Raw genomic sequence first — 23,284 nt, 5'->3', positions numbered from 1 at the left:
TTAGTGTGCTAGTGCCAATAGCAGCTGGTGCACACCAGTATCTGACTTCATTTTCTTTTTTTTTTGCTTTTCTATTAAACCACAATATTCCCCCTGATTTGGATCAAATAAATCCTGGTTACGTTTAGTGGTGTATTTCATTCTGAGCCAGTTTAGATCAAGGTTTAATTCTAATATAAGAGCACTTACTCATTTTATAAGCTCAGTCAATGGGCCGAACAGCAGCAATCAAGCATACTGTTTTAAAAATGATAATCGAATGGTCCTCCAGCTTGAGGGTAAATGATGCAATTTCCTTTGCAGAAGAGTTTTGAAACCTGGAACATGGCTTTTTGCCAGCTATGCAATATCTTAATATTTTAGCAAATGGAAATTAAATGAATACTAAAAAAAATCAACTATTCAGCTGACAGTTCACAGTCCTTGAAGCCTGCTAGTTCAGACTCAAGATCCACAGATCTCACTGGAGCTGAAAGGAACCTGGGGGGGTTTGTGGTGTTCTGAACACACATCTGCTTCAGGGGATACAAAGCCAACATTGGGGATGCAGAGGTGCTATTTTAGCTTCGTTTATTGAACAGCAGTGTTTTGAACGTGCAGTTACAAGAGCGGAATAACACTCCCACTGCACAGCAGTTTTATCCATTCCTGGTTTAACTAATTTTAATAAGACGGCTGATAGTGAAACCTGGATTGAGTGAATCTGTTATGCAATAGGAGTTTTTTTTCCCATCCCTGTGTTAATGTAACGCGTTTTTCAGTTTTTATCTTTTAAAACAAATTTCCGGGAACTTTTCAGAGTTAATTTTACATATATTAAAATGGGAATAAAATCAGTAGAAAATTGTTTTTAATTGAAACATGGGGTAAAAATCAGGGGGAAAAGTCTCAGCATGCACACTTTACATGTGGAATATGATGCGTAGCAGTTCTGGTTTCTGATTAGGTTTAATGTCCTTGGCATGTATGATGAAGCACAATCTGTGCAAGTTAGCTGGTACTTTAGTAACATTTGGGCAATCACTGTGCTGACCGAAACAGTATCTATTGTCAAGAATTTTCGTACATACTCTTATATATATATATATATATATATATATATATATATATATATATATATACACACACACACACACACACAGTGCCTATAGAAAGTCTACACCCCCTTTCAAAATTTTCACCTTTTGTTGCGTTATAGCCTGGAATTAAAATAGTTGTTTTTTTTCATTTATCTACACATGCTACCTCACAACTTCCAAGTTTCTAGAAATATTTGTAGAAAATTAATTAAAAATAAAAACTGAAATAGCTTGATTGGAGAAGTGTCCACCCCCCTTTGTAATAGCAATCCTAAATTAGCTCAGGTGTAACCAATCACCTTCAAAATCACGCATCAAGTTAAGTGGCCTCCACCTGTGTTACATTGTAGTGATTCACATGATTTCAGGATAAATTCAGCAATTCCTGTAGGTAGGCACAGATCAGGGGATGGGTTTAAAAAAATATCAGCCTTGAATATCCCTTGGAGCATGGTCAAGATGATTAAGAAGTGGAAAGTGTATGGCACCACCAAGACCCTGCCTAGATCAGGCCGTCTCTCCAAGCCGGATGACCAAGCAAGAAGGAGACTGATCAGAGAGGCTACCAAGAGGCCAATGGCAACTTTGGAAGAGCTACAGGCTTTTATGGCCAACACTAGTCAAAATGTGCATGTGACAACAATATCCCAAGCACTCCACAAATCTGACCTGTATGGTAGGGTGGCAAGAAGGAAGCCATTGTTCAAGAGCCCACCTTGAATCCTGTTTTGAAGTATGCAAAAAAACACTCTGGAGATTCTGTAGCCATGTGGCAAAAAGTTTTGTGGTCTGACAAAACTAAAATGGAACTTTTTGGCCTAAATGCAAAGTGTTATGTTTGGCACAAACCCAACACAGCGCATCAGCCAAAGAACACCATCCCTACTGTGAAGCATGGTGGTGGTAGCATCATGTTATGGGGATGTTTCTCATCGTCATGGACTGGGGTACTTGTCAGGATAGAAGGGAAAATGAATGGAGCAAAGTACAGAGAAGTCCTTGAGGAAATCCTGCTGCCCTCTGCAAGAAAGCTGAAACTAGGATGGAAGTTTACTTTTCAGCATGACAATGACCCAAAGCACACAGCCAAAGCTACACAAAAACGTAAATGTCCATGAGTGGCCCAGTCAGAGCCCTGTCGAAAATCGAAAATTTTCCAATCGAAAATTTGTGGCATGACTTGAAGATTGCTGTCCATCAACGCTCCCCAGGGAACTTGACAGAGCTTGAACAGTTTTGTAAAGAAAAATTGTCAAATATTGCGCCAAGTTGGTAGAGACCTATCCCAACAGACTCACAGCTGTAATTGCTGCCAAAGGTGCTTCTACGAAGTATTAACTCAGGGGGGTGGAGACTTATCCAATTATGATCTTTCAGGTTTGTATTTTTAATATAATTTTTTTTTTCTCAAGAAAAACTTTTTTCCCCTTAACAGTGTGGAGTATGGTGTGTAGATAAGTGGAAAAATCCTGATTTAAATGCATGAAACTGAGTGAAAAAAATTCAAGGGGGTGTAGACTTTCTGTAGGCACTGTGTGTGTGTGTGTGTGTGTGTGTGTATATGTGTGTATATATACACTACTGTGCAAAAGTTTTAGGCAGGTGTGAAAAAATGCTGTAAAGTAAGAATGTGTTCAAAAATAGAAAGGGTGGTCACACCAAATATGGATTTGATGTAGATTTGTAGATTTTTCTTCTGTTCACTCACTTTGCATTTAGTTAATGGATAAATATAATCTATTAACATGTCTATTTTTGAAAGCATTCTTACTTTACAGCATTTTTTCACACCTGCCTAAAACTTTTGCACAGTACTGTGTGTGTGTGTGTGTGTATATATATATATATATATATATATATATATATATATATATATATATATATATGACACACACACACACATATATGTACACACAGTATATATGTATATACTTATTAAACATGGTAAAACGTTGCACATTTCAAAAGTATAGATGTATATAGTATAAGTAGCACATAAGTCAAGCAACTGAATATAACAAAAAAACATTGTGGATTTACTTGATTTGATAAATCTTGAGCGATGTCATTTGTAGAAAAAATATTTTTACAGCCCGTGGAAGATTTTTTAAATCACTGTAGCCCATAGAAATCCACTGGGAAGATGAAGCTGGTTTGAAAAACAAAACTGCGAGTACTCGGCCACTTTCTTTTTTTTGTACCATGAGCAATTTAAAAAGACAATTTTATTTTGGTCCTCCCGGTTGAAGGTGGTCCAATTTAGGCTTTGGATGACCTTTTATTGTTGTTTTTTATTCTTATTTTTTCCATCAATTGAAAGCAAGGAAAATGGCGTATGAATTTAAAAGATCTACAATGTACTGTATGGAAATCGAAACTTTATCACAAATTATTTTTAGCACATAGCGTCAAAAGGGCCTCGGCAGAGAAGGGGTTAAACTGACGCTTGTGCATTAATACAAATACTTTGTAACCTGAAAAATGTGTTATTTTGTTGAAATTGTCAGTGGTATTCTTGGTGAGCTGTCGGAAGACATTTCCTGTAATTGTGATGAACCCTTGGTATGGACACTTTTATTAGCATGCATTTAACTCGGACAACATTTCTGAAATAGATTAATCAAACTTTGCATGGGCATCTGCTGAAAAAAGTAAGGATTTTGTGTCCCTCCTTTTTGATTGTGGGATATACATGTCCATTTCTGGTTATTCTTTCATTTCCATGCTCAACATGTGCAAGGTGATAGTTGCACAACCTCATGTTGACCAAAACCGCTGTGGTAGGAAGCTGTCTGGTTGTGTGAATAGTGTGGGCAGGCAGTGAAGAAATGCACATTAGCAAACTGAAGATCCTGTAGTTCTGTGAAAAACACAAAGAGGATGTGTAGTAAAAGATTGTGATTGTGATATTGCTCCTGTAGTCCTATCATGCGTGTTTAATAATAATGTGCATTATATATTTATCTGCAGTTACCCATGGATGTATAGTTTCTACAATCAAACTCTTTTTACCTGATGGCATGGAGGCTCGGCGCCGGTCAGAGTAAGTTTTGTTTCATTCTTTTGATTATGTAAGCCATTGAAATGTGTTTTATAGTGTGTGGGCTGTGTTATCTAAAGGTAAGTAGATAAGTTTACATGAGAAGTTATTCTAATGTCACGTTTGTCGGTCTTATTGAGAAATTAATTTAGAAACTTACATTATCATAAGGACCAACTATTCATGTTTAATATCTGGCATTATTTCAATCAAATATCTATATGCTTGGAGTACTGGACATTATCGTAGATTAAAGTTTTGAGCTTGGAACCGAAATGATTGAAAACCTACCATATAGTTTTAATACAGTATGCTTTGCATTGTTCTGTAGTTGTAAGTTGCATGAATTAATAACTACTGTAAAAATCCTTCTAAAGAAGGAGTTTCTTCTTGAATGACTGAAGTCTGAGAAATGAGCTGGTTCGGCACAGTTCCTATATGGGCTCTTTGTCCATTTATGGATGTAATGTGATTATCAGCTAGGTGTGCCATGTGATGGGTGTGTTGTCTTTGCTTTCTTGCTGGTCAGTAAAACAATAGGAATTCGATAGAAGAAAAGAGCACCAGCACGATAGCAAGTTGTGGAGTCTGTAGTTACTGTGGAATTGCTTCATTTTTGTATCAGCCTTCCTCCTGCTCCTTTTTGCTGTTTAGTCTTCAGAGGAAGCCATTGCATCACAAGTGGTATTCCAGTGCGTAGGATCTCCTTGGTTCCATTCGTATGTTATTCCACAAGAAGCACTGCTTGGCTGCAAGCCTGTAGGTGCCGAGATATCTGCAGAGCCTTTCGGGGCATGAGTCTTTGGGGGTGTTGATTTACATGCTGTCAAATAAGAATTTACGAACCAAGTTACAAAAAGTCCAGTTTGTCTGTATTTACTTTTTCATTCGGGGTTGTGCTTTTGTTATACACTCTTGAGTATTTTTGCAGGTCTAATACTTCTGTGTTTACATGTTTTAAATAATACATTGATTGTGAATAAAAGAACATGCAAGCAAATGGTTGTCTGTCACATAGGCTAGCACATCAATAAAAATACTACAGTGCTTCATTAAATAATTAGAACTTCTAAATAAGCTCCCCTTTGTGCAGTTAGTCAGAAAATGAAATTCTGGGACAAATGTTGTGTAGTGATCAGCACTGTGTTATTGTTCCATGTTGTGATCCTATTTTCTGTTATGTATCATGTAATAAACGAGAACCAAAATGGACAGTTCCCCAGTACCACATTCGAAGTGTTCAAATTACACAACAGTTTTTGTTTTTTTGTTAAGCGAAAAAAAAAAAATCTCAGTAATGGTTATTATATATATATATATATATATATATATATATATATATATATATATATATATATATATATATATATATATATATATATATATATAATAAATGTGTCTATGGCCACTGTTGCAAAGAAACCACAATGACGAAATAAAAGAGCAAGCAATGTCTACTTTATGTACTGTTTTTACCTTAAATACACATACGAAAAAACTGTTTACCTTAAACTACTGTATTGCATCCTTTGCTTTTGTAGTTAATTCAGTGCAGTAAAGTAAGACCTTCACAACCTATTTTCACTCCTGGATATTTTTCTACTTGATACAGTGTTGTGTATAATTATTTTGATAATAGGTTGTGTATAATTGAAAACAGTGTTGTGTATAATTATTTTGACAACTCTTAGAGTATGCCACTGAGGGTGCTTTGTATTTCTTCACATACCCTCCTTCCTAGTTTTAGTAACAAGGTGTCCACTATCTTAGAACTGTAAAAATTGAATAGCTCAAATGTTAACACCACGCAGGAAGCTGTTTCAATTTTGTTGAAAGAGAAATGTAATTTTATTGTGTAGATTTTGAATTAAGACTGTGATTGCAATCCTGTGATTGCTGCTCGGTGCAGTTTTCTGTTCTGCACAGAACAGATTAAATATAGCCGTTTGCAGTTTACATAAACTGGAAGCATGTTATTTTAGCACTGTGCAGATCGCCGTCAGAAGGTTTGTGTGCATTCAAAATGGAAACGGATTTGAACTGCTTGTTGCAGCAGATTAGAAGTGATGTTTACAAAGAGGAAGGACATTGTATTGTCTGATGTAGTGAAGAAGAGATTTCTCGTAGGGCTGCACACAACTAGTATCCTGAGGGGTGATCTGCATGGAGGTTAACATGTGATTGTACAGTGCTGGCTGCTGATTGTATGTAATCCCATAGGTGAATTGAGATTGGCTGCAGTAGATTTTGTTTTGCGTGGCTTTGAAGAGGGTAGGAAAAGGGTGTTGGTAAAAGACATTTTCTTTCTGTTGGATTGGAGCTGGGGCCAATGTCAATATAGTTTTTTTGGGAGGTACTGTGGTGTATGCCAGGGTGTGGATTCAGTGCTCTATCTAAATGTACCTCTGGCTGTCAGAATATCCCAGTCAATTGCAGTGGAGGGACAAGATAAGCTGTGTGCTTTTCACCTGCCAGCCACGGAGATAAAGAACACCTGGCAGGGATAGAAACTAAAGAGAGAACTTCATGTCTCGTTGTCTCAGGTGGATTCACAGCTTTAGAGAGAAGAGATTAAACTGGAAGAGTATGGCTGTATTTAGCAATGTTACTGTAGAGTTGTCTTTTTTTATTATTTATGTAACCTGGTAGTGTGCAATACAAAGGAATCTGCAAAAACAAGTTTAAAGCAGTTGGGACACGATTGGCATGAGCCAGTGATCTCCTCACTTTAGTTTACATTTCTGTGAGTCTGTCAATGTGTGGTCTTTTTCTTATTGGTCATTACCGTGTGCAGGTCTGCTGGAGAAGATAATAAATGTTTTGTTGAAACCCAGAGGAAAGTAAATCTTGGTATAAAAAAAACCTTAGCTAGTCAACCTCTGACTAGAGCAGGGCTTCTCAAACGGGGGCGTGAAACGAGAACATCCTGTACAAACTGACATGCACTAGAGCATAGCAGATCTGTACAAGAAATCACTTTGCATTTTGAAAGTTTTGTCAGGTAAAAACACTACATACACTATGTTTGTCTGTTTTATTTATTTTTTATTATTTGCATATTTACTGTTTGTTTATTAAACTAATCATTTCTTTCATTTGGAAAGAAAAAGTATTTAAATATAAGGATCGCACAAGACCAAAGTGATTTAAAAGGGGGTCCCAACTACACAAAGTTTGACCCCCTGCTCTAAAGGATATATTGTTTGCTCCACTCCAGTACAGTGTCCTGGCTCTGACTGTTACCACACCTGCATAAAGAAAACCACAATGTCAGACTCCTGTGTGTACTGTGCACTTCAGAGTTAAACATTTACAGTGCTTGCACAATTGATTCCCAACCTTCGCTGAGGCCACTGTGACATAATGTTTTCTCTGTTGTCCCGTACAAATGAGCAGGGTATTTAAGTATGTTGGCTTGTCACTGAAATACTTCTGTTTTTAATGTTTTCCAGCATCATTCAAGTTCCATTACCACTTCCTGTAGACAAGGTAAGTTCGTCATTGTCAGCTTTATTTTACTGAATGTTTTTATTTTAATGTTGACTTGTAGTTTTGATTGTGTGGAGTACGGGGGGGCTTGTAGTTTTGATTGTGTGGAGTACGGGGAGCTTGTAGTTTTGATTGTGTGCAGTACGGGGGGAGCTTGTAGTTTTGATGGTGTGCAGTACGGGGGGAGCTTGTAGTTTTGATTGTGTGCAGTACGGGGGGAGCTTGTAGTTTTGATTGTGTGCAGTACGGGGGGGCTTGTAGTTTTGATTGTGTGGAGTACGGGGGGAGCTTGTATTTTGATTGTGTGGAGTACGGGGGGTTTGTAGTTTTGATTGTGTGCAGTACGGGGGGAGCTTGTAGTTTTAGGTACTAAGGTTAGAGAAGATTCCATTATCTCCCGCCCAGGAACTTATATATAATGTTGAATGAAAAAGTTGTTGGTTGTCAAATTGTAATCTTTTGTTTTTTAGATGGCACATTCAACTGCCATGTTGAATGTATCTTTTACAATTTGGTATTTCGGAAAACATGTGTTTGTGTTTTGACATTGGAAGTAATACAATAATGTGATTCAGAAATGTGTTGATACAGTGGCTTGCGAAAGTATTGACCCCCCTTGGCATTTTTCCTATTTTGTTGCCTTACAACCTGGAATTAAAATGGATTTTTTGGGGGTTTGTATCATTTGATTTACACAACATGCCTACCACTTTGAAGATGCAAAATATTTTTTATTGTGAAACAAACAAGAAATAAGACAAACAGAAAACTTGAGCGTGCATAAGTATTCAACCCCCCTAAAGTCAATACTTTGTAGAGCCACCTTTTGCAGCAATTACAGCTGCAACTGTCTTGGGGTATGTATCTATAAACTTGGCACATCTAGCCACTGGGATTTTTGCCCATTCTTCAAGGCAAAACTGCTCCAACTCCTTCAAGTTGGATGGGTTCCGCTGGTGTACAGCAATCTTTAAGTCATACCACAGATTCTCAATTGGATTGAGGTCTGGGCTTTGACTAGGCCATTCCAAGACATTTAAATGTGTCCCCTTAAACCACTCGAGTGTTGCTTTAGCAGTATGCTTAGGGTCATTGTCCTGCTGGAAGGTGAACCTCCGTCCCAGTCTCAAATCTCTGGAAGACTGAAACAGGTTTCCCTCAAGAATTTCCCTGTATTTAGCGCCATCCATCATTCCTTCAATTCTGACCAGTTTCCCAGTCCCTGCCGATGAAAAACATCCCCACAGCATGATGCTGCCACCACCATGCTTCACTGTGGGGATGGTGTTCTCGGGGTGATGAGAGGTGTTGGGTTTGCGCCAGACATAACGTTTTCCTTGATGGCCAAAAAGCTCAATTTTAGTCTCATCTGACCAGAGTACCTTCTGCCATATGTTTGGGGAGTCTCCCACATGCCTTTTGGCGAACACCAAACACGTTTGCTTATTTTTTTCTTTAAGCAATGGCTTTTTTCTGGCCACTCTTCCATAAAGCCCAGCTCTGTGGAATGTACGGCTTAAAGTAGTCCTATGGACAGATACTCCAATCTCCGCTGTGGAGCTTTTTCATTTCACTTCACCAATTTGGACTATTTTGTGTATGTCCGTGTGGAAGGGGTGTGGGTAATTCACTGACTAGGAGACAGACGGGTGTACTTGAAAACACCACACAGGTGCCCAGTTTTATTTTCAAACAGTTCTTGCTTTTTCCGGCAGAGGGCACTGTTGACCGTGGGCTGCCTATCAACGATGATAGACAGCACCACGGAAATACCACAGCTGGTACGTGAACAGCAAGTGCACTCGCAGGTGCTCAAAGAAATAATAATGAAAACAGAAGGCGAAAAGAACAATGGAAAATAAAACAGTAATAAAACTACAAATAAAAGGTGCTGCACTCGGCAGTGTTATCCCGGTCGTCGCTACCCGCACAACCCGGATCACCGTCCTACTCTGTAGGCTAACTAGCCTGTTCTGTCACAATACGCCGGGGTCTGCCCAAGGGTTCCCCGCTCTCTCTGTCTCGCTGTGAAACTCTCTGTTTCGCCTGATTCCCGGTCCTGGATCAGTGCTTCCGCACTCTCGGTGCGTCTAAGTGGGCAGACCTGAGGAAACAACGGAGCGTTAATTTATAGGGCTAACAATCTCCCAAGACGCGCCTCTCAGCCATTCAGAGAGGGGGAAAAGTCTACACACCCACTTTCCCACCTCCCCGTGTCACTGCCATGACTCACAGGCGGTTGTTGGACGACTGCCGCCCTCTTCCTGCAGCCTGTGAACACGCCAGCAGAGTCAGCACAGATCTCTCCCTGTTACAGTCCATTACATGAAATCCAAATAAAAATCAATTTTAATTCCACGTTGTAAGGCAACAAAATAGGAAAAATGCCAAGGGGGGTCAGTACTTTCGCAAACCACTGTACCATTTCAACCCTTTTTCAAGAGAGGGGCTTTGTAAATGAATCACGAAAATGTTTAAATTCAGTGATGACGTTATATCTGGAAAACGAAGGCTTGACATTTTATGGAAAAACTGAGCAGTAGTAATTCTAAAAGTCTAAAAATGCGTGATAGGTCTGTGAAACATTGAAACTTTCATTATAATTTATAAGAATTAGCATCGTTTCATAGGCTTAGTAGTTTTTGAGTAATTAGCACTGTACAACCACAATGGTTTGGGAGAGTTGCATTTGCTTAACTATTATAGTCAATCGCACTGTCAGTATTTTGCATGTCATCTGTGTCAGTGCCGAAACAGTATGTCTAAACTCCGTATAGTAACTCCAGTAAAAACACACATGGATTAAATGATTACAAAGGCATTGTGAATGATTTCGTAATTTGTTAAGCACATGAAGAAACAATATGGCTCACCTTACATTTGCCTGTCCTTGATATTGTACTACTGTATTTAGCAAAACGTCCATGTGGGTATGAACTATAAACCTTTGTCCTTGCATACCAAACAGCCTGGGCCAAAACACATGGCAGAAACAAACACCAGCATTGCTCTAAAAAAACACGAGCTTCATTCAAGGATTAAAGGAAAAACAATTGCCTCTGAAAGACAGTTGTGAACCCACAGTGAGATAAGCAGATGTGCTTGTGATGGTTCTCTTACCGGATCAAAGCACGTACCATTATTCCTGCTGTCTTAACATGCTGCCATGTGCACTAATTCAGTTGAAGTCATTTTTTTCTGTTGGGCTAGCTCTGTAAATGTGTGGCTCTGTTTTAAACAGGTTTTGCTTATGGAAAAAATGTCACGTGAAACTAACCTTTTAGAATTCCTGTTTGACAGGGTGTGGGATCTCAAAGTTCATTTTCAATCAAACAGCTGAAACGTAATCATACCATAATAAAATGTACAATCAGTGAGGGGAATTTGAGAGGTGAAATCAGCATTGGTAATCAGACCTTTCTAAAACTGATGTATGTTTTTTGCGCAGTTGTATGTTACAGGTTCTGTATTGATTTTTTTAGTTTTGTTCAGACAGTTTCCTTAACAAGCTTATAAACCCCAGAAACAACCTATTAAGTTTAGTTTATTCACTTTGTGCCCACAGGGCCAGCACAGGCACACATTTATACGTACGTTCAGTGTAATTTATATAGACATACATACCGATCAATCCAGTGAACAGATCATTGAATGGCTGTGTCAACACCAGAGCCAAAGGGATCTCTAGTTGTTTCCCAGCTGTGAGTTTAAATTGTTTTGTGATGCAGTAAGCAAAGAGTAGGGTGAACAGATCCTGAGTTTTACAGTGAACTAGGCAATGCTACACGTGTTATTAACCAGCTGAGAAAATGCCACTAAAATCCTTTCACTTCCTTTCGCTCACATTGTATGCTGTAAATAAATTCTTTTCGGCCACCTCTCTCTAACTGAAACTGGAGAAAAAGACTGGGAGGTGCTTTTAGTTACACAATAGAGAACTTCAGCTTCAGAAGGTCATATGTATTATTAGACACCCAACTTGTGAATTTATATAAAAACAATTACAATTGTGTTCAGCCCTGCCTAGTCGAGGGGAGCCAGATGGAAATCAGCTGCTGGCTTCATAAATCAGAGGTCTGGTGCTGTATTTTAGGATTGAATCTATTCAATTCATACAAGTTTTTATTGGATCTACAGATGGCTTTTAAATCAGTATAAGGACACCTGGAATCTCTTTTTTTTATTGTATTTGGTTGGGGTCATGCATAGAAGCCCATGCTTCATCAGATCTCTATCTACTGTACTACTTTTTTCTTTTCAGTTAGCAGTGGAAGTCCTTAATGAAGAGAACACTTCGAGCAGCAGGGTTTGCAGGGATTACAATGCCTGGAATAAATGTACATCGTTTGATAATAATGTTGAATTTCCAGGTTTTGACAACTATTTTCTTTGGCCCTACAGGTTGCTGCTACTACTCCCAGTATGTATTCTCAGGAACTGTTTCAGCTCTCTCAGTATATACAGGTATGGTGTGATAGTGACCTCTACTGGATATATGCTGTAAACACACTTCAGATTTAGCTAGAACAGTGGTCCTCAAAGTGGTGCCCGCGGCAGCTGTTCTTGGGTCGTGAACACATTTATGGCTGGTCGTAGTGTGGGAAAATAAATAAACACATTTTCCAACAAAAGCATCACAGCAGTCTGTTGACAGTACTGCTCAGTGGCACTGGAACATTTTTTAAAGTGGGGGTGCTGAAAGCCATTGAACAAAACTGTAACCCCTGTATATGATGGAAGCAATGCTAAACCAGGGGTTGCTGCTGCACACCCAGCACCCCTAGTTCCAGCGCTGTTGATGCTGCTCGCTTATGCTGTGCTTGTACGTACTCGACATTTTTTCTTTTTGTCTGAAGGGCCTCTGCGAAACAATCAACCAATTGAATATCAGCATTTTCTCTGTGGTAGCCCAATCATAAGTGCGATAAACTGTGTCTGTTTCAGTTGCAGGTACTGACAGTATGTTTAACCAGTAAGAGAGTCAAATATCTGCCAAGTTTTACGCAGCTGTCCAATCATAAGCAAGCAGAGGCAGGGTGTTAATATGCCGGGTAAGCAGTGAATTTCGCTAACTGTTATTGAGAAAATGATACATTTCAGTATTTAGAATTTAATTTTCTCTCTATATATATTTTAATTTCACCAGACAAGGGAAGCACTGTAGTAGATTTAGTTACGAATAATCTGAACAATTGTACTGAAGATGAGCGATCTTTAAAGCAGAGTAGTGTTAACAAAGTGAGATGCTATCTATCCTCTTTTATTTTAGTTTATTTGTGGTTGTCTGTGTAAACATGCTATTTAAAAATATTTGCATTGCATATTTTATATAAATTATTTAAAGAATAAGCGCAGCACGCACAATTACTACCTGAGATTTGGTCTTATCAGAGTGAGCCAAGAATAACTCCCAGTAAATCTCTTAATATATACATATACTGCACATGTCGCAGGAGGGCAGTTTTTAAGATAAGAACCTATGCAATAGTCCGCGTGCCCACAAACAGCCATGTAAGATCAATTTATGCCCGTGACCAAATTACTTTTGAGGACCACTGAGCTAGAATAATGTTTAAATGCCTAAAATGCTACTGGCATGTTTACCAACTCCTGGAGCCTGATTTTTCCACTGTGGGCAAATTGTGAAAAATACCAGCCATGGGGTTCCAGTTTTTAGGTGGAGTGTACCTCTATTCCAGCTTGATTTATACATTTTCTCTTTAATTTAATTATTTTACATTTGATTTGTAATACTGCTGGGACGAAAATGTTTTTCATGTCCAAATGTTCGTTCAAAATGTAAATGAATACCAGTATTTAAATGACGTATAATCATACTGTATTATAGTACAAATCTGTAATTAAACCCTGTACTTCAGTGAATGAGCTATTGGCCAGGAGAGGACCACTCTTCTGTACACTGGAATGGGTCTGTTTTTTGTTTGAATAGTCATATACATGTCCAAGCATTAGATTTGAATAATTGTTAATTGGTTAAAAAAAAGTATGCTGTAAGTGTTGGTTTACCTTTATGAAAAGTCCATGGTGCTACAGGTAGACCTTCTCTATTAACCCTGTTTGCTGTTTCATTATCAGGAGGCCTTACACCGGGAGCAGATGCTGGAGCAGAAGCTAGCGACCCTGCAGCGCCTGCTGGCCAGCACGCAGGAGGCATCAGAGAGCAGCTGGCAGGTAGGGTTAGGGTTAGGGTTAGCAAGGGGAAAGGGCACTGACTCACCAGGTCATCTGTACAAACGGTTAGGCTTAAAGTATGAGGGGAAAGGAACGTGACTCCAGAGCTGTGCACTGTACACCTGCAGCTGTATGACTAACCATTACTCTAGCTTTAGGGGTTTCAGGCTACAGGGGAATGCATTCATTTTCTCTACCTCTGTGCGCTCCCTCTCAATGTACATCAAAAGAAACAATAATTCTTCTCTCCAGAAGCCTGGTCTGTCTTCAGTCCCATTCATATTGTCCTGTAAGTGAGTATGAATGTTTGTATTCATTACAGTAGGATCTGATTGTTCAGCTGTGACCCTAGTCTGTGACCCTCCTCATCCTTGCAGAAAACAGACATGCAAAGCACGAGACTGTACTGACATGAATGTCAACATTTTTCAGACTTGGTATGCTAAAATGCAAAAGAAAAGTGTAATCTTTTATATTAAGCTGGTATATTTATTTCAAACTGTAAATTGATTTTCATGTACAGTGTTCATTTACGGGTTAGCAGTACATCAAGATGGTATAAATAATGAAACTTTGCAAGACTCGTTTTAAGAAGGATTTTTTTATTAAACCTTTAATAAAATACTGTGTTATTAACGACTTCAGCGTTTAACCAATTCAAGGTTCACCCAGCATAGTGATACCTGCGTTCGACACGCAGCTGTATTCATGCTGCCCGTCACAAAGCATCCACAACTGAATCAGTGGCTGCTGTCAGTTAGGATTCACCCTGCATTGGCAGGATCTATTGCATTTGAGTCATTTACAAATCATCCCAAGATTTACTTCATTGTAGTACATTTTTTTTAAGCACAAAAGTTAAAATTTTCTGCCTTTTTTTTATTAAGTGCTGAGGAAGCAGGAATATAAGAGAGAGTGGTAAAACGAAAGTGTGATTTGATAAAAACAATACCTGCTGCAAAGGCCAGGTTAGTGTGTAGATCAGCAATATTCGTTTGGCTCCATAGCTTTGTTCCCACACTTGCAGAGCACATAAAGATTGCATAGGGTTAGGGTTAGTGTTAGGAAGAAATCAGTTTAAAACCCAAATTAGATCCAGGTTATGGAAAAGCAGACACATGCACATTATCGTGTGTTGTAACCTGTGTAGAAATCCAATTTAACTAAAGCAGTATGTCTCTTTAAACCTCGCCACCTGAGTGCAGTGGGTTTATTAACTTCAGTAGTTTACTGTCATTCGACGGAGGATTAAAAATTTCCACGTGTTTTTATTAAGTTTGATTTGTCCTGTCATGTGTTGATATAATATATATATTTTTTTTCCTAACAGGCTTTAATAGATGAAGATAGACTGCTTTCAAGATTAGAAGTCATGGGAAACCAGTTGCAAGCTTATTCAAAAGTAGGTATTTGATTATGTTTTTTGCAATATGCAGATATACATCTATTTATATATTTGAATGTCTGGCACGTGGCTTCTATTAAAAACAAGCTAAAATAGGGCAGGGGTTGTTCTGTATAGTTTGTCTACCTGTGTTAGAGTCCTGAGCAGGTCCGATTTTTACGACATGGACTTGAACCCGCAACCCGCTAGAACACCGTCTTCTTGCCCGCCACCCGACCCGACCCGCTTTAATAAGACCTGCAACCTGAGTCAAGTGACTCTCTCACGCTCTCACATTCACACACAGATATCTCTACGATTTTCCACAGATTGAGTTTACACAATAGGCTCTGCAGCGTGCTAGCTTTCTCTAGTGGTCTGGATATATTTTAACATTGTAACATATTAACTATATCTACTTACTTTACTGTAAAATACCTGTCTCTTCTTTTCGTGCTACCAGTTGAAAGGGAGCTACACCTTTACTTTCGCATAGATGATGTCCCAGTTTTGTGGCTGTCATTTGTAAAAACATGATGACAGGTTTTACAAGCAATGGATCCGGCCACATGTTTATTATTATACAATTCCACACTTCTGATTTACCTCTCAAACTACATGATATAAACCCTGCGCTATCTTTTGTTTCACCTCGTTCACAAACATTTTTAATATCACCAAGCAGACGTGATAAAACATCTTGCGATGTATCAAACAAGCAAGAACAACACTGCTTAGTCAGCTGACTCCTCCCTAATCACCTCCTGCTTTAGTGCAGGAAATACTGGTACATTTACCTTCTAAACGTTATTTTAGAAAGGGTTACAGACAATTACGCTGAAAGGACAGAAAATGTTTTTGGAGATTCAAATTCAGACCCGAAAATGTTTTGTGTTGTTTTTTTTGGTTTTTTTTTAACGCAAACCACGAAAAAGTTCACATTTCAACTCGAACCTGACCCGCTTTTGCGGGTCACCCGCTGACACCGTGGTTACCTGACCCAATGCAGGACTCTAACCTTTGTCCCTATTTATTGTATTCATTGGTTTGTCTGCTGTATTTACAGAACCAAACTGAAGATAGCATTCGAAAGGAGTTGGTAGCATTGCAAGAAGACAAACACAGCTACGAGACAACAGCCAAAGAGTCCCTGAGGCAGGTTCTTCAGGAGAAAATTGAGGTGGTCCGCAAGCTCTCGGAAGTGGAGGTGAGAAACAGTGTGTTTGTGAAACATTTACAGCAAATTAGCAACCAAACACTGAGATATACCTCGAAGACTGTGCTTTACAAAGCACTGTCCTCTGTGAGGAACCCCTCGAAAACCGTGCTGTACAAAGAGTATAGACTGAAATGTAAATGAATTGCATCTAATTATCCAACCTAAGTAAGGTTACAGACTAATTGCATTATATTTTAATTTGGATGCTAGATTGCAAGCTGCTTCTTTTTAAAATATTTTCCTAAAATGTCATGCAAATTTAACACAAAGGATTCACTCACTGAAACAGATTCAAAGATGTAACAAACACAGCGGGTGGTTAGGTGACACTATCCGCAGAATGAACTTACATTGCTATGCTGATGATACCCAGCTATATTTGTCCCTAAAGCCAGGAATTTCTTCTGCCTGGGTGGGCTCACAGAACCAGCTAAAAGGAAATGTGGGATTTCATAAGCTCGATCCTTGCAGTTTCTCATCAAAACTAAAACTAGAAATTAAGAGTTTGGGGGTCATCTTTGATCCTGATCTATCATTTGAGACTCGTATTACGGAACTTACTAAATTATATTTTTACTATTTGAGAAATAAGCCAAACTTAGACCAATTATTTCTATATCTGATGCCGAGAGACTAATGCATGCCTTTGTTTAATCTAGAATTGATTATTGTAATACACTTTTTTCTGATGTCCCAAAAAGTGTGGTATCCTGCTTGCAGCTTGTTCAGAACTCTGCCGCTAGAATTCAGACTAAAACCAGAAAAAGTAGACTCATTACCTCTGTTTTGGCCTCTTAACACTGGCTCCCTGTGCAGTGTAGAATTTAAAGATTTGCTGTTAACTTACAAGGCCCTGAATGGATTAGCACCTAGTTATTTGCAGGAGTTACTGACCCCATATCTTCCAAACCGCACTCTAAGATCACAGGATGCGGGGCTGCTGGTTATTCCTAGGTGGACGGTGGACGGTTTTTTAGTGGAAGATGGTGTTTTAAGGTGTATATATAATTTGAGAAAACACAAAAAGATTGGCTTCGCATACGTACCGTCCTAAAGTGCAGTTATATTATTATATGAACACCTGTAATCCGAGTTGACATGGTGGATGTACTTTCACAGCACCAGATACTGTACTAATAATTCAGACAGCTCTTCAATTTATTGTAGTACCCTGTGCAAATCTCTGATTCTCACTTCTACAATAAAAGTCCCCACTCATCAGTCGTTGTGTTTCAGGAGAGATAAAACGTTGTATCACAGGTTATACTTTTTACTTGTAGATTATTATGTGAAATCGCATTAATCAAATATAAATATATCATGAGTATATAATGTAGATATCATACAGCATTCATTGCATACCATACAGTAATACTTATGTCTTTATACATTTCTCAATAACAAAGATATTTTAAAAATGCACTTTTTATTAAAACAGAACCAATACACACAATACATGTACACAATTCAAAATATACAAAACATAAAAATATGTACAATAAAAACAAAGGTGTATGGGGAAGGGAAGGATATATTTACAGAAGGTGTGGTTTAATTCCATGCTGGAGGTTTTATAGAAATATATCATTACCAGTATCATTCATATGGACAGCACCCTACCTAAAAAGCCCAACCTGATTTAATTTCAGGACGCCGAATTGCATCACCTTACAAAATCCAAAATTACGTTGTTCACCCAGTTTGTTTTTAATTTTTTTTTTTTTTTTTTTTTGGCGATACCTTTACATCTTTCCAAAGACGTGGATGGGTGATGCTGAGAATTATTTTTGTATTTGTATCTGAACATCAGAACTACCACAATTCCTGATAATCAAAAAATATCTTCTGGCCCATTTTGATTTTGCAGCTGTAAATGTTACTATGCTGTTGGTCTCAGCCAGCAATTTGAAGTCGAGACCTCATATTGCTAGATGTGTTGGTGTGCTTGACCTCTGACCTAATATAGCTAAGCTAGTTAGGTGTAGACAGTTCTAGTCTAAATATTATGGTACACAGCTCTATTCTATTGTATGCATTACATTTCATTACCAGTGTTGTCCAGTAAAAAGATACAAAATGATACAGACCACTCATATATAGTGAACATGTTGAATTGCACCTCAAGTCCAGTTCGACTGAACTGTCAGTCTAAACTTGTGTTCCTGTATCGCAGGTATTAAGTTCGGTAAGGTGTAACTAATTGGAGGCAGTATGTTATTTTAGTGTAATTCTCTAGTTATGAGAATGTCCTGTTGAATAAGATGAGATTTCTAATCAGCAACGTCTTGTGTATTCCAGCGAAGTCTGAGCAACACTGAGGATGAATGTACCCATCTAAAGGAAATGAACGAGCGGACGCAGGAAGAGCTGAGCGAGCTGGCCAATAAGTACAACGGAGCGGTCAACGAAATCAAAGACCTTGCTGACAAGTTAAAGGTACAGTTAGCTAGGCCTTTTTAATTCAAATCTTGGTTCCCAGTGAATGACAGAGAAAGTTTGTTTTCACCCTCAATCACACTGATGGGGTTGAAACTGCCTGTATGTTCTCAAGCTCTAGTTTCATGTCAAGAAGGTACAGTAGTGTGTGTGTGTGTGTGTGTGTTGTATTGTATGTGTTCACTCTGGTTTGTGTGTGACCAAACACACACAAGTGCCACATGTTTTGTATGTGTGTGTGTTTACACACACACAACATAACACACACACAAGTGAGACAAGTGTGTTGTACTGTATGTGTTTGCTCTGTTTTGTGTATGTGTGTTCACTCTGGTCTGGGAGAATGTTAGGGGTCTACCTAAATCGCGATTTCGCGGAAATCATGAAATTGAGGGGTCGCCACGAAATTCACCTCTTAGGGGCCAATGCATACTGGACAAGTTTAGAGAGAAAAAAAAAAAAAAGAAACTTTGTTTAAATGAAGTACTGCAAGAGACACAAACTACGTATCTTCCTTCTGTAGCCCTTTTTTATTTCTTCGCCTTCCTGTGTGCATTGCACTTAAGCAAAAAACAAATAAACAAAAAACGTCCACAAATAACATTTACAAAAAAAGTTCTCCAAAGCGGTTAATGTTCTTGTTTGCTATTCAAATGACAATAAAGTTTTAATCAGCCTACCAGTGCATCTGTTCTGCTTTTCTGTGACCTGTACTGTGCAATAGGGAGTAGGACAAAGTTAGTGCTGCATTGTTTGGATTTAGGTTGCTAAAATCTAGTTTTCAGCATTGGAGGTAAAAATGGATGACAAAGCAAAAAAAAAAGCAAAGTATAATCAGTCAAGATATTTCTCAAAGAAACTGTACATGCAGGTGGAGGTAATTGTTTTGCATATCTATATCTATATCGCTATTTAGCTTCAGAATCACACATTAAACAAAAGGCTACTACGGGTGCTGCTGAACAGAACGTAAAATAAACAGCTTTCAGAAACCAAACTGGAAAGTCAGCCCAGACAGAAAGTATTCTTAGTTAAATTAGCACTACAACGATCGAGCACAGCCACCTCGCTTCAGCCTGCTGCTTACTTTTTTTTATTTTAGACCCGAATAGCTGCGTTTTTCTTTTTTTTTTTTTTTTTTTGACTAATAATATAAATTATTGGATGGGACAAATAACATGACAACAAACGTGCTGCATACATTGCTTTTATTAAAATATGCCAGATGCCCTTGGGTAAATGAGTTTTGGGGCTGTTTCTAATTGATTTTCACATCTGTATAACTTGGCAAAGCTTTGCCTTAACTTCCAATCAATTCAGTGGATGCAGAATGTGCAGTCTCAATGTATCGGCAAGTCAACTGCGGGGGATGGTGCATGCTTGTCTTTAACAAATGACAGCACTCTGTTTTAGTAAGGAAACAAATACCACTATTTTTAGGCTTATAGTGTTCCGAAGTACTGTCTACTTCGGTATATTTAATGTTTAAACAGGTCAGCGAAATGTCCGCAAAATCCTAATTTTATTCTGCAACCTACCCATGAAAAATACCGAAATTTACCATGATTTAAGTAGATCCCTAGTGAGTGTGTGTGTTGTACTGTATGTGTTCACTCTGGTCTGGGTGTGTGTTGTACTGTATGTGTTTTCACTCTGGTCTAGGGGTTGGGGTAGGTGGGAGTTCGCTCTGGTCTCAGAGTCTCTGTGTCTGTCTGGTCTGGTCTCAGACTCTGTTTCTGCTTGGTCTGGTCTGATTTCAGACTCTGTTTCTGCTTGGTCTGGTCTGATTTCAGACTGTGTGTCTGTCTGGTCTGGTCTCAGACTGTATGTCCGCCTGGTCTGGTCTGGTCTCAGATTCTGTATGTCTGCCTGGTCTCAGACTGTGTCTGCCTGTGTTGAGCAGCAGGCGGAGGGCAGGCAGGAGGAGATCCAGCAGAAAAGCCTGTCTGAGAGGAAGGAGCTGCAGCACAGGATTGAAGAGATGGAGGAGAAGGAGCAGGCACTGCAGGCACGCATAGAGGCCTTGCAGGCAGACAATGACTTCACCAACGAGCGTCTCGCTGCTTTACAAGGTAACAACGTAAATCTCTCTGTGTAGAAATAGTTAGGAACAGAAATGTGCTGACTGTGTGTCTAAGACAGTGACAGTAGTATGTAAATGTGTATTTTATTATTTTTCATTTGTACAAGCAGCAGACAATTCTGGACACTGAACATGTGTTTGGAATAATGAAATGATGAAGTGCTTTAGCACCTGGGTGTGTGTTTCAACTGGTTAATTTTATTCATTAAGGACTTATTCTAGCATTAGTTGAATAATTAAGGACACGCTCCTGTCATGAAATGGATTAACACTAGAACCGCCAAGATTTTGGACTACATACAACCACCGTACCTGCATAATGTGCGGCTCCATTTTAAAAAGGCTTCAATATAAAAATGAAAAACAAACAATCGGATACAACTTAATATTTTTATTTATGAACATTGTACATAACATTTTCAGAGCAGAAACACCGTATTTAAATTGAAAGTTAAACTTTTTTCTTTTTTCAAAACGAGCACCAATACATGAACATGAAAAACTGTAGTAAAATAAACTTTACGCAATAAACTTCTGTATAAACAGGTGTAGAAAGCTGTATGCACATATAAAATTATAAAATATAAATAACTAATTATAAAAATAGCATAAAACAAAAATATAACATAACTTATGCGACATGAAAGCACTTTGAGTGAAGCAGAGTTTAAAGGCTCTGTCTGTTCAGAGTTCTATTACAGCTTTCCTAGTACAATCTACGCAGAAAACACGCTTTTCAACTGTACCAGTGCATTTGCTACAGACTGCCTTTTCACAACGGGCACAGACATCGAAAGCTTTGTTTTTGTTGCATTTAGCAACCTGGCATTGTCTTTTATTCTGTATGCCAGCGGACACAGCGCTGGCTGAAGGTTGAGGGGCATTTGCAAGCCGGCTTTCGTGTCTCTTACCAAAATGTTTCTGCCGAAAGCTTCAGGGCTAGCTGCAAAATGAAGTCCCTCCTGAGTGACTGTATTGCCGGTGCACTCCTTGTACAAAACCAAAGCGTTGATGGCTGCCAGGTCCAAAACATTATAAAAAACAGCCACAGGCCATCTGCGAGTACCATCCTTTGACAGAATACAGCCTTGCCATTTGATCCAGTATATCCACAACGTACTTCGTTGTGTTGTGAAATGCAACAGTCTCTGACTGTCGTTTAGCATCAGTCCTGGTGGTCACTGATTTGTGCAGAGAGCTTAGAAATGTTTTTTTTTTTTTTTTTTTTTAAATACTCCTGTACACACTAAGGGTGGCACAGTCGCTCTGCCTGAGGAGTGACATGGAGTGCAGGGGGACAGTTACAAACTTGCAAACTGATTGAGAGGTCAGGCAGATGAGAAAAAAGTAGCGTAGCTATATCACACTGTATTGTGATTCAATGTGCATATTTTGTGACAACTGTTTATAAAATAAATAATAATAAATAATAATAATATATGATGTGTAGAATGACTTTCATTAGTGTTTCAGCACTCTACAGGAATATATAATGCTTTCTTTCACAATGACTTTGATCGGCTATATTGTATTGATTTCAATATGCCACATAAACTGCGGATTTATTCATTTTTATGATTCTGCAGCTGAAACACCGTATGAGTATTTATTTCAAATATTTATTAACACTTAAGAACGGACATGCACAAGATATTCACATATGCAGAGATATTTCAATTTGAATTGCAAAAGCCGTTCAAAAAGCGGCTATGGCGGTGCTAGTGTTAAACAGCCACATGTGGGAGGCCCCGCCCTGTTTTTTTTTTTTTTTTTTATTATTTTTGTAAAGTTGGTCTTTTTGTGTTTTTGTTTTTTCAGTACGGTTAGAACAACTTCAAGAGAAAAATATTAAGGAACACAACAGTTTAGGTAAGGGCAGGATATGGAGACTGCAGAAGTGCCATCCTTTTGTGCTAACCTGCTGTTAAATGTACTAACTTGCCAAACTGCCATGCCAGTTTATTTCTGTGTTGCATGTTTTCATGCATTTTGTATGTTTGAGCCACGTTCTTACTCCTGTAGCAGCTAGGACTTTTTTTATTTACACAAGCACTTCATTACACAAAACACAAAATAGGTTTTTCTTAAATATGCTGAATATGAGAAGAATTAAAGTATATTTTGTAAAATTATCATTTATTTCATAGTATTTTTAAAGGGGACAAAAACATTTGTGTGTACCTCACTTCCATCATTAAGCATTGTCTGTGTATGAAAAGGATATCCAGAATGTGAACAGTGAATCAGCTCCTCATTTTTGTGGAGGTTTGAACAATGCTGTATAAAGTGACAGTCAGAGATTGAAATCCTTGGACACTACATGCGCAAGATCTAGTTTTGCAATGTAACATAACAAGCTAAA

General features: G+C 38.5%; 1 protein-coding gene across 14 annotated transcripts in view; it reads left to right on the top strand.

Moving 5' to 3' along the window:
• The window catches only part of LOC121329259 (sarcolemmal membrane-associated protein-like), an 88,924-nt gene that overhangs the window by 24,485 nt on the left and 41,155 nt on the right, over positions 1 to 23,284 (top strand). For 12 of the 14 annotated variants that reach the window (XM_041274769.1, XM_041274768.1, XM_041274777.1 and 9 more), the window contains exons 4-12: positions 4,050 to 4,122; positions 7,572 to 7,608; positions 12,010 to 12,072; positions 13,705 to 13,800; positions 15,131 to 15,202; positions 16,251 to 16,391; positions 18,702 to 18,839; positions 20,743 to 20,911; positions 22,741 to 22,791. In XM_041274769.1, the coding sequence (XP_041130703.1) occupies positions 4,050 to 4,122; positions 7,572 to 7,608; positions 12,010 to 12,072; positions 13,705 to 13,800; positions 15,131 to 15,202; positions 16,251 to 16,391; positions 18,702 to 18,839; positions 20,743 to 20,911; positions 22,741 to 22,791 (840 nt within the window). Of the gene's footprint in view, positions 1 to 4,049; positions 4,123 to 6,630; positions 6,663 to 7,571; positions 7,609 to 12,009; positions 12,073 to 13,704; positions 13,801 to 15,130; positions 15,203 to 16,250; positions 16,392 to 18,701; positions 18,840 to 20,742; positions 20,912 to 22,740; positions 22,792 to 23,284 lie in introns of those variants that run through there. The other 2 variants (XM_041274780.1, XM_041274779.1) reach the window with 2 other exon arrangements.

Source organism: Polyodon spathula, chromosome 16, assembly GCF_017654505.1.
Source record: "Polyodon spathula isolate WHYD16114869_AA chromosome 16, ASM1765450v1, whole genome shotgun sequence".
NCBI lineage: Eukaryota > Metazoa > Chordata > Actinopteri > Acipenseriformes > Polyodontidae > Polyodon > Polyodon spathula.
The sequence above is the reverse complement of the archived record's forward strand: the minus strand, read 5'-3'. Positions and strand labels throughout refer to the sequence as shown.